This window comes from Ursus arctos, unplaced genomic scaffold (assembly GCF_023065955.2).
Source record: "Ursus arctos isolate Adak ecotype North America unplaced genomic scaffold, UrsArc2.0 scaffold_26, whole genome shotgun sequence".
NCBI classification, from domain to species: Eukaryota; Metazoa; Chordata; class Mammalia; order Carnivora; family Ursidae; genus Ursus; species Ursus arctos.
In genome coordinates this window covers 7,149,817-7,163,867 of record NW_026622941.1, presented here as the reverse complement: position 1 = coordinate 7,163,867, position 14,051 = coordinate 7,149,817, and the positions used below count along the sequence as shown (strand labels likewise).

The 14,051-nt window shown below is 55.3% G+C and overlaps 1 protein-coding gene across 3 annotated transcripts; it reads left to right on the top strand.

Annotated features, from left to right (window-relative positions):
- Positions 1–1,028: 1,028 nt before the first annotated feature.
- On the top strand, positions 1,029–13,930 carry TNFRSF1A (TNF receptor superfamily member 1A). Of its 3 annotated transcripts, none has more exons than XM_026502627.4 (10): positions 1,029–1,487; positions 8,720–8,873; positions 9,142–9,270; positions 9,482–9,631; positions 9,869–9,947; positions 11,757–11,830; positions 11,946–12,056; positions 12,364–12,392; positions 12,570–12,882; positions 12,998–13,930. In XM_026502627.4, exons 1-10 carry the CDS (start codon positions 1,449–1,451, stop codon positions 13,312–13,314), a joined length of 1,395 nt encoding a protein of 464 aa, XP_026358412.1. In that variant the 5' UTR covers positions 1,029–1,448; the 3' UTR covers positions 13,315–13,930. The 3 variants fall into 3 exon arrangements, with proteins under 3 accessions (XP_026358412.1, XP_057174938.1, XP_048072596.1); XM_057318955.1 differs by lacking the exon at positions 1,029–1,487 and adding an exon at positions 1,512–1,974; XM_048216639.2 differs by lacking the exon at positions 1,029–1,487 and adding an exon at positions 4,244–4,769.
- Positions 13,931–14,051: the final 121 nt, after the last annotated feature.

Here is a 14,051-nt window from a genome sequence, read left to right as displayed (position 1 = left end):
GAAAGTCATTGTGCCCCGAGGATATTTGGGTGATCGTTGTATTCTTGTTGTGGGACTCATCTGGGAGATATCCTGCACAAAGGAGGGGGGGTGGCCTGAAATACCTAGAGTGTGGTGTCTGACTCAAAGGGACAGATAGAAAAGTGACAATGTTGTCTAAGCAAAACGGACCTTTGGACTGAAGTTGGAGCTCGGGGGTTTCAGCTGGCTGTGCAGAGATCAAGCCATGCATGTTTCCCGTCCTCAGTTTTCTTATCTATAAAACAGAGGGCTGTGGTAGATTATGTCTAACGTCAATTTGGATTGATAAATCAGAGAGTATTTGGGAGAGGGGCACTGAGAATGTACTGGTAAAACATGATAGAGATTTCTGTAATTTCCAAAGCATTTTCACAGATATGATCTCATTAATCCTCATGACATCATTTTCCCCATGTAGGTGGGCCAGGCAATGTTACTCTCAGTAAATGAGGCTTGGTGGAGGTTTTGCCTAAGGTGCCCCGACTTTTCGTCGGAGAGCCAGGATCAGCAGCTGGGGGCCCTAGCCAAGCAGAGTGGATGAGCCAAAATACCTAATGAGTGGATGAGCCCGGGAGTGGGGGAGGGTGTCAGGGCCCCAGTCAGGGCAGAAAACCAGGGTGAGGGTTCACTCCGAGTCTGGGTTGGAGGGATAAATACCCAAGAAAGTGGGAGATTAGGGTCAGCGGAGAAGTCTGGGGCAAGGGAAGAGCTACTGAGGAACGTGAGTACCTGTCATGGGTCAGACCCTTAACCTGTCCTGTCTCAGTCAGTCCTTACAGCCACCCCAGGAGCTAGGTTCTCTCCACGGCGCATCGAAAAACAGACTCACAGAGTGTAGGTATTTGGTTCAGGACCACCCAGCTAAAAAGTGGAGCCTTCTGAACTGGAACCCAGTGAATGTGACTCCAAAGCCCCGAGTCGGTTTATTGCTGTTCACGTCGGGTGACGGGGTGAGGAGGGAGGGGCTTACTGCACCTCGGGGTTGGGTCGGGAGGAGTGGGATTGGTGGGTTGGGGGCATGAGGCCGCGGGATCCGGGACTCCCGCGCCTCTGACTGAGCTCCAAAGGGTTACAGCCCTTCGCCCCCTCCTCCCGCCTCCTCCCTTCTCCTCCCCCAGGCTCTTCCTGTCCCGCAGTTGCAACACCCCGTCTGCCACTCTCCCTTCCCTCCCACCTCCTCGCTCTCTCTTTGCTTTAATTTTCTCCCAGTTCTCAGGACTGGGGCTCCAGCTCTGGCCTTTGGGTTTGGAGGTCCCGGCTGGGGACCGAGCGGTGATCATCACCCCAGTCTCCACCTCAGCTCCCCAGCCCGCGGCCCCGGGCTCCTCCCGGGACCTGCCGGGCCCGCGCCTCCCGGACTCCGCCGCCGCCGCAGCCGCCGCCGCCTGAGCCCCGATGGGGGAGTGAGAGGCCACAGCTGGCCCGACATGGGCCTCCCCGCCGTGCCCGGCCTGCTGCTGCCACTGGTGAGCCCCGCGACGAAGGCCGAGTGGGCTGGGGGGAGGCGTGGGGGGCCCGCCCCGCAGGAGTGGGCCCTCGCCCCGGCCCCCGGCCTCCGGCCAGCGTGGCCCCACTTCAAACGCGGCCAGAAGTTCGGGTTCCACATTCGGCCGCCGGCCCTGAGTCAGAGGCCAGGGGGACAGTGAAAGGGAACCCGAGGACAGCCAAGGAAGTTCGCTGGGGCTAGGAGGTGGCCAGGAGTGTGGGGGCAGGTGATCCCCGAGGGTGGGGCAGATTCGGGAGAGTAAGGACAGGAATGGAAGAAGGACATTCAGTCCTCGGAGTCCAGATGATTCAGAGTCCTGTCCTCTGGTCATCTGGCCAGCGGGTGTGTGCGGGGCTGGGAGAGGGGAGGCTGCCTGTGGGCTCTAGCTGAGCAAGCCCTGGCAGAGGGTAGGAGTTGGAGGCTAGTGAAGAGGGAAACTGAGTCCGGGAATGGACATGGGCTGGTGGGTAAGTTTGGGATGCTATGTGTGGGTGCCTGTGTGGAGGGGGGTATTTGGGAGTAGAGTGGGAACTGAATAGGGGCAGGGCAACCCTGTGGAGAGCGTCCCCAGTGCCCTCCCCAGGGCCAGGACGCCCACCTGGAGGCATTCCTCACCCTCTGCCTCTGGCTCGGCTTCTAGGTGGGTGGTCTCTGTTGGACAACCAGCACCACCTTCACCTGGTCCCGTCCCTGTCCCTGTCCCTATGCCAGCCTTCCAGCTCCCTTCCTACAGGCCTAAACAACAATCTCTTGGTTTCTTCTTTTTCAGCTCGGTTTGGGGAAGTTAGTAGAAAGTTGTTTTCGTCATTGGAAAATGTCCCTTTCTTGTGCCTCAGCCTCATTTCAGTGTCTTCTTGATCCCCCGTCCTGTGCCATGCCCTGAGCCCCTCTCTCCCGCCACCTGGGGTGGATTTTCCTGGCCTGTGCTGGGTCTCTGCCCTTCCCTGGCCTGCGTCCTCCCCACTCTCCTCTCCTCTGGGTCTTGTCCTGTCTCTCCTAAGCATGCCTTCATTTTCTGTCAGTTTCCCCATGAGAGTCTCCTTTTTTGAAACTTTTTCTCTCCCTCTCCCTCTCTTCTCTGCTGGAGTCCACATTTCTAGACCCTGATTCACCAGGCAGCACCTCTCTCTATCTGGGTCTCTCTGTTCTCACTGTCCCACCTCCTGCCTCCCCAGCCCCGGCTCTTGACTTCTCTCAAGGCGGTCCTTCTCCCAGGCTCCCTCCACCCCCATCCCGCTGCCTGGTCTTACTTCTCTTCTCTCTAGGGGTAGGTCACCTGGATTCAAATCCTGCCTCCCTCACCAACTAGCTGCCTGAACTTGGGCGGGCTACAGAACCTTCCATGTCTTAGTTTCTTTATCTCTAAAACGTATGTAATAAACACTACCTCGTAATGTCATTTTGAAGATTAAATAGATTGATACACAGTTGACCCTTGAATAACATGGGTTTGAACCACGAGGGTTCACTTACATGCAGATTTTTTCCATTAAATACAGTACTGTAAGTGAATTTCCTTTTTGTGATTTTCTTAATAACATGTTCATTTCTCTAGCCTGCTTTATTCTAAGACTACGGTGTATACTACACACAGCCTACAGAATGCGTGTTCATCAGTTGTTCCGGCTGTCAGTAAGGCTTCCTGTCAATAGTAGGCTATGAGTGGTTACATTTTGGGGGAGTCAGAAGTTGTACATGAATTTTTCATTAAGCGGAGGGGCCGCCGCTCCTCATCTCTGCGTTGTTCAATGGTCAACTGTGGGTTAAGTATTCAGCTTATCAAGTGCTGGGTCCGTGCTGGGGTTTTAAGTGCTGCGATTACAGCAGTGAACAAACCCTCTGCCGCCATGGAGTCTACATTCTAGTGGAGGAATAAAGTACAGCAAATAGAAAGCGCTCAATAAATGCTCCATTTGTCTCGTTAGTATTAGAAGTATTGGTAGTAATTGCTTGGTGGTGACTGTGTTCAGAAAACAGAGGGTATGGGGAGTCTGAACGGATAACGGAAAGGGCCTCGGGGCTGGAGGGGAAGGGACCCGAGCTCACCCTGGAGCTGGAGGGGAAACAGAAGGTTTGCGAGGACTGCGTGAGCTGCTCAGTTGCTCACCACTCAGTGGGCAGCGCTGAGCACAGGAGGCTGCCGTGTGTAGGGGGTAGTGGGGAAGAATACTGGAGAGACTGTGACAAAGCTCATAGGATTTTGCTGTTCTCAAAGAGCTTACAGTCTGGGAGCCAAGAAGCTTACAGCAAAAAAAATGGTTTCAGAACAGTCTGGGGGAAAATGCCCACAAAGTGTTTTGATGTGGTGTCCTAGAACACCGGTGGGAGGCAGAACCAGGGAAGGGAATGGGCATTTTCCAGCTGCCTCAGCTCCAGTGTCTGTGCTCCAGGCACACCCCCTGCCTAGACTGCAGAGCCTACGAGGGACTGTCTCTGACCCAGCCGAGAACTGGACAGCGTGAGCGGTATTCGCTCTAGACCCCTAGCAGCCAAACGGGGCCTAGCCCGAGATGGTGCTTCCTAACTCTTCGTTGCATGAATCAAGGAGCAGGCATTGGTCAGATGGAATGAGGAACGGAAAACCTCATAGAAAAGTGGATTTGGAGCTAAGATTTGAAGTCACTGACTGGCAGCGTGGCGAGAAAGAAGGGAGACTGGTTTGAGGGAGAGTAGGGGAAGGGAGAGGTGGGATTTGTGTTTGGGTAGTGGTGGCAGGAAGCGGAACACCGTGGCTGGAGTGGAAGGAGCGTGTTGAGGAACAAGAAGGAATGAGAATGAGAAAATCGGAGGGCGTGGGGGAGGGGATAAAGAGAGAATCCTGACTGCGGTCCCACGTAGATGATCATTCATTCATTCATTCATTCATTCAAGAAACGGTCCTCTGAGGGCCTATGGTGTCTGGGAACGTGTTCGGGTAGCAGTGAGGGACCTTTACAAGCACTCAGTCAGGGAAGGAGTGACCTGTGGAAATGATGTTCCAGGTCAAGCCCTGGAGAAGAAGATTCCCACACGTGTGGGGACAAGCTGAAGTGTGAACATGGATAAGAATGTGTGTAGGACGGATTGGAGCAGGAAAGAGGCTGGTGCTGGGCCGTCAGCTGGAAGACAGTTGCAATAATCCACATATGAGGCAACCCATGGGTATGGACAGGACTGAGAGATCACAGAAGAAGGACTGGCAAGATAAACCGACAGACCCAATGTCCGCAGGATCGGGACCGGCGGGGGAGGGCCCGAGGACAGAAGGGTGACAGAGCTCTTGGTAGGTGGTGTGACATTTGTCTAGACCCCGAGATGGATCCATTGAGTTTGGGGCATGTTAAGGGTTCAGGAATAGCCAGATGAAGCGCGCGTCTAACAGGCTAGAGCAGGGCTTCTCAAACTCCTATCTGCCTTCCTATCATTCGTATGGGCTGCATTCAGTCACCAGTGATGCTCAGAGGAGAGGAACACTCGTCAGACTCTCCAGTGGGGGAGTCCGTGTGTGTACATGTGAGGGAAGGAGTGGGCATGGCTTGAGAACTCTCCCCCGGAGATAAGTATGTTCCTACCAGGGGCACTGACTCTCTGCTTCCCTCTCTGGGAAGCACTGGCTTCAACCGAGTGGAGCACAGATGAGCTGTTAGGTTGGCCGATCAATCTCTATTTATTTTGCTCCTCTCATTTTGGGAGCCGAGAAGATACCCAGGAGGATAAGACACTATCTCTGACCACACACTCTCTCTGATCGCTCATCTCATAGAGTTTATGGTCTCTTTGGGGAGATCATATCTACTCACCCAGGATAATTATATTGTAATAAGAGCCAAAAGTAGATATAGTTAATTCATGGTATTGAAGTTCACAGGGGGCTGAACATCTAACGAGCTTGAGTGGAGGAAGTAAGCGGCATTAATGAAAGGCATCAGGGGAGGGAGGTGGAATCACGACTGAGCTGTCATAAGCTCCTCAAAGATTTTCACAAAGAACAAACATATTTTAATTTAATGAACAAATTAATGCAGGGGAAGGGCACAGCTAAGGTTGTGAGGTGCTGGGTCAGGGTTAGACCACAGGGTCGCTCTCTCAGCTTCTCCGCCCCCTTTGCAGCCCCAGCACAGGAAGTCACACTTTAAAGTCTCCCCAGGCGGAAGTTGTGGGGGAGTTGGAGGGGTGCTGGGCCACCCCCTCAACTGCCTCTCCACAGGCACCTTCCAGCTTCCTGCCTTTCCCCTGCTCCAGATGACAGGTGCAGGCTGGCTAGGGTCTTTGGGCTCAGAGCTTGCTCACCTCCTAATTTAGCTGCAAGAGGCAGCTGCTGAGGACCTGCTCCCTGGAGCCGGTGGTGCCCACTGGTGTGGGCCCGAGGCCCTGGCTGCTAGGGGTCAGAGAGGGCTGGCTGGGGCACTGCTGGGGGCTATCAGGGACCTGGGAAGTAGGGCTGGCTGTCTTACATCTCTTCTCGCCTGCTTCCTCACTACTGGACGTGGGCGTTCAGGGCTCTGGAATGTTTCCTGTGCTGCCAGTGGACTTGGGGGGCGGGGGAAGGGCTGTGGAGACTCAGAACTGGCCTTATTTCCTAAGGGTTGTTTGGGGACCCCAGGGAGGTCCCCAACCCCAACCCCACTGGCCAGAACCAGCCGGGCTGTGGGAATGCAGTGAACCCCGGGTGGGAGGGCAGGCTTGGTTTGCTTTCTTTTGGAACTGGGGAGTGTCAGGGGGCTCCTGTGAGAACCCAGGGAAAGGGCCTTTCTGCTGGGGACTGGTTGAATGGGGAGGAGGAGTCGGGGCGGAGCCTGGTCTAAAGAAAGGATGCTGAGGGGCGGGAAGGAGCCGAGAGGCCCCTCAGGGAGGGGTGGGTAGTGACCCGATGGGAGGAAGCCAGGGGTTGAGGAGACTTCCCTTTGGGATGGAATGGGAGAGGGAGCCATTTCCCGAAATATGTAGGCCAAGTGGGACAGGGGTCCTTTGCCTGGCTCTTTTGAGGAGGGGTTGGAGTGGAGGCGGAGGAAGTGTGCTCTGAGTGGGGATTGGAGGGAGAGCCTGGCCACAGGAGGAAGGGCTCAGATGGGGTCTTAATGGCTGGCTGGTCCCTCAGTCTTTGTGCTGACTCATGACCCTTGAGGAGCTGGGGAAGCTGCTGGTTCTCTCTCCCTTCCCCTAGATGCCCTCCCTCCCTGGCCTGAGTCACTGGGCGGAGCTGCTGGGAAAAGATTTCCCTTTCCCGGATCTCACTTAACCCCCAAAGTGCTGGATAGGGAGTGAGACACTAGGCTTGAGACAGCCTCTCTCCCTCCCTGGCTCCTGCTCCCAGGAAGCTTATTCCTCACAGGCCAGTGGTCCCTGAAAAGCTCCCCACCAAGGCTGTCCTGGACCGAGCCCCTAGTTTTTCTTCCTGACTGTCTCTGTGGGTTGGCTTTGCTCCTGGGGGTGGGGGGTGGGCGGGCCCGCGTGGAATTTCAAGTGCCAGTAACCTTAGGCGCAGAGAGCTCTTCTTCAGGGAAAGGAACCACACTTTCAGGATTGGGAAGTTGTTCCCATAACCACCCCAAACTCTTCCTGTTGCCCTGGATGCCCCAGTCTTGTTCAAGGGAGATAACAGTTCCGGAGTGGGCCAAGGAGGGTGCTGCCCTCTGAGTAGGGTAGCGCAGCCCTGTGAGGGTAGGGGGTGGGGAGGGCAAGGGGTGCTGTTGCTGCTGTGTTTCACAGGGTAGCTTCTGTTCCTGGCTCCAGCTTCCAGGCTGCAGCGTCCCCCAGAGGGTGCTTCCGAGCATGGCCTGTCTACCTGCCTGCCTGCCTGCCTTCTGGGCTGTGGGCTGCCATGCCCGCCTGTCCCAGACTGGGGTTTCTGTCATCTGATTACCGTGTTGCTCCCCAGTGTTTAACACACTTGGAGGACCTCCTCTTATCTTTACATAAAGCGGCTCTTATAGCATAGGGAAAAACAAATCAAGGCCCAGGGAAAGCCAGAAAGAGGCTGCCCGGAGAACACGGGGCAAAGTCTGGGTTGGAGGTCGACACTGACTCCTGGCTTTGCTGTCCCTGGCTTGGAAGCCAGAACTGAGCAAGTGATTCGGTGGCCGTGGGCTCTCCCTGAGGCTGTAAAACATGGCTCCCAGAATGCCCTGGTGTGCAGAGGGCTTCAGGACTCCCTTCCACCCTCAGCTCTCAACTTGATGGTCCTTTGAGCCGGACCACCAGCCTCTGGCCAGCTGTAGCTGTGTATAATCTACATGCCTTTGTCCACTCCTGCCTGCCCCTAAACTTCGTCAATCACCTACCTCGTTCCTGACCCGAAACTTTCCCTTTTACTCCCCTCCCCATTTGCCCTGGCCAATCTGGGGCCTTTGTGCAGATTTAATGGTGGAAGGGGATACGGCCTGGAGTCTGAGGGCAAAATCTTAAGTGAGGCTCTGATAGAGATTTATAAAGAAATTCTTCCTTTTGCTTCTGCCCACTCCCCTGGAATGGTGCCCACAGAAACATCAATTAACTTCCGCGCCAATCTGATTTTATAAAAAAACTTTTTACTGGTATAACACAATCCAGGAAAGTGCACAGATCCTAACTGTTCACCTCTGTGAACGTTCACAAAGTGAATACACTGCGAACATAGCCCCTGGGTGGGGAAACACCACCCCAATCCTTAGGGCTCCTTGTTGGAAGGAAGGGCCATAATTGAGGTAACCTGCCAGTTCCCAATCAAAAAAGCATTCCTTAGGGGCACCTGGGTGGCGCAGTCGTTAAGCGTCTGCCTTTGGCTCAGGGCATGACCCCGGGGTCCTGGGATCGAGCCCCACATCGGGCTCCTCCGCTGGGAGCCTGCTTCTTCCTCTCCCGCTCCCCCTGCTTGTGTTGTCTCTCTCTCTGTCAAATAAATAAATAAAATCTTAAAAAAAAAAAAAAAAGCATTCCTTAAACACCTGCCCTGTGTCCAGCACTATTAGCTGCTATTGGGAAAGAAGGATCAAATAGGGCCCAGGCTGGGGTCCACGAGCCTTGACTTGGAGGGACAAAAATTAGTCCATAGAACAACTAGGGAAGAATTAAGCACTCATCACATGGGGCCAGCTGTCTAAGCTTAGAGGAAGAACACTGAGTGGGAGTGGGAGTGGCCTGGGGGGAATGTTCCACTGAGAAAGGACTTGAGCTGGGAAGGCTTCGGACTTGCTATCTCTGTGGCTCCCACCCTCCCTCTTCTGATGGGCTCTCCTCTGTCTGATTCTTCCACAGGTGCTCCTGGCTCTGTTGGTGGAAATATACCCGTTACAGGTTACGGCACTGGTCCCTCTCCTCAGGGACCGGGAGAAGAGAGCTATTCTGTGTCCTCAAGGAAAATATATTCACCCTCGAGATAATTCCATTTGCTGTACAAAGTGCCACAAAGGTAGGTGAAAGCAGTTAACGGTGAACCTGCTCAGTGATGGGGTCCTGCTTCTTCCTTTGCCTTTTCCAGAGGTTCTAGAACCTGGGGGTCTCTCACCTCCAGTCTCTTAACTTTGTTGCCTCTCCTGGGCTGGGATTTTCGCCCTTCTTTCCTGTCTTAGAGACTTGGTGGCGGGGGGTGGCCCTGGCCATTCTCTCTAGCATGGGGCTCCTTCCTTGAGCTCTCGCTGACACCTAACCCTGCCACCCCACCTGCCACCCCATCACAGGGACCTACCTGTATGATGACTGTCCTGGCCCAGGGCTGGACACGGACTGCAGGGAATGTGAAAACGGCACCTTCACAGCTTCCGAGAACCACCTCAGACAGTGCCTCAGCTGCTCCAAATGCCGCAAAGGTGAGTCTCAGGAGGTGGCCGGGGCTCTAAACAGCGGCTAGGTTAGAGCAGTGTGCACACCTGTCTGCGCGTGAGGGCAGACAGATCTCTGCTGGCGGTCGTGGGCGGGAATGCGCGTGCATGGGTGAATGCGTGGGTGCGGACGTGTGTACAGAGAAACACACACTCTGAGGCGGGGCGGGGGCTCACACCCATCTCCTCCCCTCTCCAGAAATGAACCAGGTGGAGATTTCTCCTTGCACCGTGTACCGGGACACCGTGTGTGGCTGCCGGGAGAACCAGTACCGCTATTACTGGAGTGACACCCTTTTCCAGTGCGTGAACTGCAGCCTCTGCCTCAACGGCACGGTGCAGATCTCCTGTGAGCACGGTTCTCCCGACCCCAGCCCCCTCCCTGCCCCAGGGTGGCCCCGTCGCAGGAGGAAGCTCTCCGCCTCTGCGCCCCCTCTCCCTGACGCAACACTTCCCCTCCTTCCCACTCCCGAAGTCTGTGGGACCACCTCCACTCTGGCCGCCTGCCCCCTGCCGCTCCTGGCTTTCCCCGTGGTCCTCGGGGTGCAGGGCGGTCCTCCCCTAGCTGTGCTGCATCTCCCCACAGGTAAGGAGAGACAGAACACCGTGTGCACCTGCCACGCGGGCTTCTTTCTAAGAGAGAATGAGTGCGTCTCTTGTGTTCAGTGAGTATCTCTGCTAGCTGCTGGGCTCTGGATCGGGTGGGGAGGGGGCTTGGGGTGGGATGGGGTGTCTGCAGGTGAGAGCCAACAGCAGGACAAGGGAGACACCCCAGAATGCTCTCTTACTGGCTTGAGTGGTTGACGCTTCGTGTCAAAACACCAGACAGTCCTTCCTCCTACACCCCCCCCCCCCGCCCCGGGGGGACTTGCTCCTAAAAATCTGAAGAAGTCTTTAGGAATAGAGGCTCATACTTCATGGACTTGCAGTTCTTTTAATTCAGACATTTGGATTTGGGGGTGACAGGGTCTATTACAGTTCATTGATTCTAGGACGTGCATTTTCACCTGGATGAAATCACACTGCATCTAACAATTGATGATGTATCATGGTTTAACTGGCAGCTCTGTGTGTGTGTGTGTGTGTGTGTGTGTGTGTAATATGTAAATAATGGTGCTTCTTATTATTGATGGCATCTTTGCTGCAATATGGTATTACTTCCCCAGTCTCTGTTCAAGCCTCCCCACCTTTTTTGGCTCCACAGAGCCTGGTCTTGCACACTCGCGTGCGCGTGCAAAGAAGTAACTCTGAGGGCTCTCAAGTTCAACTGACCTGGGTTTAAATCTCAGCCGAGCCACTTAGGCTGTGTGACCTTGGGCAAGTTACTTAACATCTCGGAGCCTTAGTTTTCTCACCTTTAAAGTTAGGATAATGGGGGCGCCTGGGTGGCTCAGTCGTTGGGCGTCTGTCTTCAGCTCAGGGCGTGATCCCGGTGTTCTGGGATCGAGCCCCACATCAGGCTCCTCTGCTGGGAGCCTGCTTCTTCCTCTCCCGCTCCCCCTGCTTGTGTTCCCTCTCTCACTGCCTGTCTCTGTCAAATAAATAAATAAAATTTAAAAAAATAATAAAGTAAGGATAATGACATCCACTTGGCAAGTTGTATAGCTACAAAGTGTCTGACACTGGATTTTTTTTTTCCTATTAAATAGTCCGCTCTGCTGCTTCAAAGAGCTTTCACACTCATTCCATGAGGTTCTCACATGAGCTTGTGAGGTGGGCAAAAGTGCCTCTTCCTGCTTTCGGATTCCTGCTGAGAATTCACCTTCCCCTGGGTCCCTTCTAGCACTCTGTGAAGTTCTCATCACTCCATGCTGCCCAGTGACAACTTGCAACAGGGGAAAATGGGCTTGTTCTAGAGTGCTCTCTGACTGTCCCCAACAACGTCTATTTTAAAATTTTTCACATGCACGTTTGACCCCTTTCTCAAAGTCAGGGATTGTCACCAGCAATGTGATCTCAAGAAAAAGCTCTCCGACCTCTCTTTACCATGGGATTCTCATCAGGAAAACAATTCAGTGACCGCCCCTATGTACTGAGCACTTACTATATGTCAGGCAGACTGATCTCACTTGTTCCTCGATTCTGGCAGGTGGGTAAGAGCCTTATTTTAGGGAGGAGCAGACTGGGGCTCACAGGTGAAATGACTTACTTGGAGTCACACTGCTAGCCAATGAATGGGCTGGAATTCATGCCCCGCCTCTCACTGCTTTTAATTTTTTTCTACACAGCCTCCTCAAGACCGGTTCTAAAATTAAATGATTCTGTGATTAACCTAGCTTTCATTCCTGTGCATCAGGAGAGGCTTAATTTCCCAGGAGAGGTTTAATTTCCGTTATATCAAGAGAGAGCTAAAATATTTGTAAAGCAAAGAATTTCCAACAACGTGGGTTTTTTTTTTTTTTTTTCCTTTGTCTTTCTCCCCTGTCTTCCTCTTATGGGAGGGCCCCTATTCACCTGCGGATCTCTTCTTTTAGCTGTAAGAAAAACACAGACTGCACGAAGTTGTGTCTACCCCCAATGGAAACGGTTAAGGACCCTCAGGACCCAGGTGAGGACAAGTCACCCTGTCCCCATGCTCACCTGCCCTGTCCAAATTCTGCCCCTCCACCTACCCAGCCCCCCCTGCTGCCCCCTCCTCTGACCGCAGTCGGCCTCATCTCCAGGTACCACAGTGCTGTTGCCCCTGGTGGTGATCTTTGGTATTTGCGTTTTATCCTTCTCCGTTGTTTTAATGTGCCGCTACCAAAGGCAGAAGCCCAGGTTCTTCTCCATTGGTGAGTGAGTGGGGCCTTTGCGAGGGGAAAGCGTGCTGGCGGGGATGTGGGAGGTGGGTGAGTGGGCAAGATTGACCAGCGATGAGGGAAATGAGGAGTGTCCCCTTAGTTTGCTGCCGAGAACCCCGTCGGCAGGAGGAGGCCCTGATGGCTTGTGAGAGGTCACACTGCATCAGTAGGTCTCTTGTCCCTGGGGCCACTTTGGCCCTGAAGCGTGTCACCACAAGTCCCCACGGCCAGCCCCAATATGGGCGCCAGGGCTGAGAAAGGAAGTGAAATTTGTGACTCTTTGTTTCTTTTTTCTCAGTTTGTGGGAAATCGACACCTACAAAAGAGGTAAGATGAAACTAGGAACCTACCCCCGATCTTCCCTGATTGTCCATTATAACCCTGTGAGACTCAAATGACCCTCGACCACCCCTAACTCCCTCTAGTCCCAACCCCCTTCCAGAGTAGAGAGGGTTGGGGCTCTTTTTCCTCTCCTCTGCTAATGCTGTGCCTTCTCTCTTTTAGGGGGAGCCTGAGACCCTGGCCTCCGTTCCAGGTTTCAGTCCCACCACGAGCTTCAGTCCCACCACGAGCTTCAGTCCCACCACGAGCTTCAGTCCCACCACGGGCTTCACTCCCATCCCCAACCCCACCTTCACCCCCAGGTCCGTCTTCACCCCCAGTGACTGGTCGAAGTTCAGGGCTGCATCAGTCTCTGGAGAGATGGCTCCACCCTACCAGGAGGCTGGCCCTATCCTCACCGCGGCTCCAACCTCCACCCCTATCCCCACCCCTGTTCAGAAGTGGGAGGACAGCACACACGCTCATCGCCCAGAAGGTGAGTTCCGAGCCGGGGCAGGTGGGCGGGGCTCCAGAGGGCGCGTGCGCGGAGGGGGGGGGGCAGGAGGGGCCGGGCTGCCGCGGCCGGAGGCTCACTGCCTGCTTCCCCGCAGCGGACCCGGCGGACCCGGCGACGCTGTATGCCGTGGTGGACGGCGTGCCCCCGTCGCGCTGGAAGGAGTTCGTGCGGCGGCTGGGGCTGAGCGAGCACGAGATCGAGCGGCTGGAGCTGCAGAACGGGCGCTGCCTGCGGGAGGCGCACTACAGCATGCTAGCGGCCTGGCGGCGGCGGACGCCGCGGCGCGAAGCCACGCTGGAGCCGCTGGGCCGCGTGCTCCGCGAAATGGACCTGCTCGGCTGCCTGGAGGACATCGAGGAGGCGCTGTGTGCCCCCGCCTCCCTCTCGCCGGCGCCCCGCCTCCAGCGATGAGGCCCCGCCCCGCCCCGGGAGGGGCCTGCTCGGAGGACCGCTGCTTCCTGGCTGGGCAGCTCGGAAGGGCCGTGCGAGATGCCCTTCGGACCCCTTTTTCTGGACAAGGGCTTCGGAGGGGCCGGCATGGCTGTCAGCCGCCTACTTGGTGCTACTCTCTCAGTGTACATAGATTTTCTCAGCTGCCGGAGCACTGCCGGGGGCTCAGCCTTGTGTGTGTGACAGGTGTGTGTGTGTGTGTGTGTGTGTGTGTGTGTGTGTGTGCGCGCGCGCGCGCGCGATCCTGAGAGAGGCTGAGTGTGCCCGGAGCCCAAGCCAGTGGCTGCCGATAGGGGGCGCCCTGCCTCATCGCCCATTTTGGGTTTGGAGAACCAAGCAAGACAGCCTAGAGGCCTCTGGCTGGCTCTGGGCCTTTTTCACAGTAGATAAGCGATCTTTGTATCAATTATGTTACACTAATAGAAACTGGGCACCCCTCTGCCCCCTGCCTGGACAAGCACAGAGTGAGCTGACCTGTCCGAAGGCAGGGGCAAGCACAGAACAATGGGGCCGCCAGCTGGAGCTGTGGACTTTTGTAAATACACTAAAACTCTGGAATTAAAGCTCTGCTCCTGGAGGGGGTGGTCCTTCTGAGTGGTGGGTGTGGGAGGCTGGGGCAGAGACCTGCTCCTGATGGGGTGGGAGGAGAAAGGCCCTGAGCCCGGGCCAGACACCCCACCACTGTGGTGCCAGCTGAC

Excerpts from the sequence above, each read along its gene's own strand:
- TNFRSF1A (XM_026502627.4), top strand. The coding sequence starts at position 1,449 with ATGGGCCTCCCCGCCGTGCCCGGCCTGCTGCTGCCACTG. Across the intron at positions 11,831-11,945 it reads TAAGGACCCTCAGGACCCAG|GTACCACAGTGCTGTTGCCC; the intron begins GTGAGGACAAGT and ends CCTCATCTCCAG. Across the intron at positions 12,057-12,363 it reads GCCCAGGTTCTTCTCCATTG|TTTGTGGGAAATCGACACCT; the intron begins GTGAGTGAGTGG and ends CTTTTTTCTCAG.